Here is a 3,022-nt window from a genome sequence, read left to right on the forward strand (position 1 = left end):
CAAGCAGATGTGGACTTTCCATCTCCAATAGACGACCAAATGAACGGTCGAATCTGGTCTCTCAGTCTGAGAATTTTTCTCCATCCACTAGTGCAACCTGTAGTAACCGACACGTCCCAAAAACTCCTCTTTTCCAATTTATAGGCATATATCCACTTAACCCACAAGGATTCTCTGTGTGACAACAAGCTCCAAATATGAAACGTCATTAGAGTTTTATTCACCTCACAAATGCGTTTTATACCAAGACCACCTTCGGCTATAGGGAGACAAACACTCTTCCAAGACACTTTAGCTTTTCCTTTACTCATTTGCCCCTGACTCCAAAGAAAGTCTCTCATCTTTTTCTCCAATTCTTTTATCAACTGAATGGGGAGAATAAAAACCGAGGCCCAGTATATGTGAAGAGAAGACAAAACAGACCAAACCAGCTGAAGGCGACCCGCAAACGACAAGGCCCTGTTCTCCCAATGTGTAATTCTGTTCTCCATCTTTTCAATAAGCACTTTGCAGTCTTGAAAAACTAGGCGCGAGGAGATAAGAGGAATTCCCAGATTACAAACGGGAAGTGCTCCTTGTTTAAATGCCATAATATCCAAAATCTTTTGTCTATTAAACTCGGCCACATTAGAAAAGAAAACCGTACTCTTTGGGAGACTTGGAATCAATCCAGACATGTCTTTAAACATTGTAAGAGCTGCCATAATCAACTTCATAGATTCAGGTTCCCCCCTTGTAAAGATAAATAAGTCATCCGCAAAACATAAATTGATGATTCTTTTCTTATCACAAAACGAGACCTTCTGCTGCAAAACAAGTGTTAGTACTTCCATAACCAGAGTAAACAAATAAGGTGACACTGGATCTCCTTGCCTAAGCCCTCTTTTCCCCTTAAAAAACCCATGCAGATTCCCATTAATGCTTAACGAGTAGGATGTAGTTGTAACACAAGTCATAATCCAATCCACCATCTTTAAATCAAAACCAAACCCCTTAAGAGTAGTTTCAAGAAAATTCTAGTCGACTGTATCATATGCTTTTTGAATATCAATCTTGAACGCACATCTTGGCGGACCAACATTCCGGTGATAATTATGCATGACTTCTTGTGTAAGCAAAATATTATCAGAAATCCTTCTTCCCGGGACGAAAGCTGATTGATTAATACTCACCAAATCATGCAGCACATCCTTTATTCTATTCGTGATAATCTTGCTAATACATTTGTACAAGGTATTGCAACATGAAATGGGACGATGGTCAGTCAAAGATTCAGGCATTGGAACTTTAGGAATTAGAGTAATTATGGTGTGGTTTACCTCTCTTAAAAGCTTACCCTTCCTGAAAAACTCCCGAATAGCAAGACACACATCTTCTCCAATAATATCCCATGCGGTTTTAAAGAAAGACGAAGATTAACCATCCGGACCGGGAGCTTTATTAACTCCAATACCAAACATCGCCTCTTTGATCTCTTCATTCGTGACATCACGGACCATAAACTTAGCTTGTCGAGCTGAAAGCTTTTTAGAAAATAACTCATCTGCTGGAAGAGTAGTCGAAGTGCCATGAGTACCTAAGAACTTCTCATAATAATCAACCAGGGCTTTAGGAGCATCTCCACCTTAATGCATAACACCATTGGTGTCTTTAATAAATTTAATTCTACAACGATGATTTTTGCTTTTAACCTTATTGTGGAAGTATGCTGCATTTGAATCCCCAACACCAAGCCATTCGACTTTGGCTTTCTGCTTCAAAAAGTTTTCTTCATCAAGTGTAGCAACATTGAGATTTCTCATTATAATAGCTTCCCTTTCATGAAGAGAGTAATTAGGCGGATCACTATCTATTTGTGCTTGGATGTTCTCCAATTCTCTACGAGTATCCACAACCTTTTTGTGAAGATTTCCTTGGGATTGAAGGAGTTTGCGTAACGGCGATTTCATAACTTTTAGCTTTTTAACCACCTTATACATATGCACCCCTTCCACATCCACCTTCCACCCATTGCTAAAAACATCCCTGAACCCTGCTTTTTCAGTTAGAAAATTCGCAAATTTAAAAGGTTTCGGCTTACCAGGTCTGACCGAAGGAAGCTTCAATATACACGGAGTGTGATCTGAAATCCTACTCGGAAGAAATAACGCACAAGCCGCCGGGAATGAGTCAAGAAAACATGTGTTCCCCATGATACGATCTAGCTTCTTCAGAATACCAACTCCTTTTTTCAGTTTCTGTCTCCACGTAAAATGGATACCAGAACTATTTATATCCACAACTTCGAGCTCATTGACACAATCTTTAAAATCTTTCATTCCTGTCGTGACTTTAGATGAACCGAACAGGTTGTCCTCCATACTCAACGAAGAGTTAAAGTCACCTAGGATCATCCATGGCTTATCATACACAAACTTGTTACGAAAGCATAGATTCTCCCACAACTCTCTACGCTTTTTATAGTAATTTTCCGCATAAACAAAAGAACAAAACATCACCTTGTTATCAGTTTTAAAAACAATTTGAGTATGTATGACCTGATTTGTCTGAGATAACACCATGACATCCACCACATTAGCATTACATCCAAGAATAATCTGAGTTCCCTTGTTACACAAGCTACCATTAGACGTCCAATCCCACGTACCACAAATCTTCTTACACACATCATACAGGATAGTGGTATCCATATGCGTTTCAATGATGGCACATACATTCAAGTTATTTTCAATGACCAGCTTGTGAACCTTTTTTTGTTTTAGAGGCGGCCCAACCCTCTAAAAATCCATTAAGCGATGCTAACCATGGGAAACCAGTGACCCGGGAGTGCTTGCCCCCTCAGACGTTTTATTAGCCTTATTAACTTCATATCGAACCGATTCATTATAAATCTCTTCTAAATCATCATCGGACTCTTCCCCATCTCCAGCTCCCTCTTTTTGTATAGAACCACCCCCTCCCTTGACTTCCTCAATAACGGTATCTCTCTTCTGATTCTGGTCTCGAACATCAAACTCCACAT

The 3,022-nt window shown here is 39.6% G+C and overlaps 1 protein-coding gene across 1 annotated transcript; it reads right to left on the bottom strand.

The window, feature by feature from the left end:
• Window positions 1–1,415: 1,415 nt before the first annotated feature.
• LOC110932523 lies at window positions 1,416–2,690 on the bottom strand. Its single transcript, XM_035988041.1, has 2 exons — window positions 1,673–2,690; window positions 1,416–1,624 (listed from the first exon to the last, which is right to left on the bottom strand). The coding sequence occupies exons 1-2, from the start codon at window positions 2,688–2,690 to the stop codon at window positions 1,416–1,418; spliced, it is 1,227 nt and encodes a 408-aa protein (XP_035843934.1).
• Between the last annotated feature and the right edge of the window lie 332 nt (window positions 2,691–3,022).

Source organism: Helianthus annuus, chromosome 3, assembly GCF_002127325.2.
Source record: "Helianthus annuus cultivar XRQ/B chromosome 3, HanXRQr2.0-SUNRISE, whole genome shotgun sequence".
Classification (NCBI taxonomy): domain Eukaryota; kingdom Viridiplantae; phylum Streptophyta; class Magnoliopsida; order Asterales; family Asteraceae; genus Helianthus; species Helianthus annuus.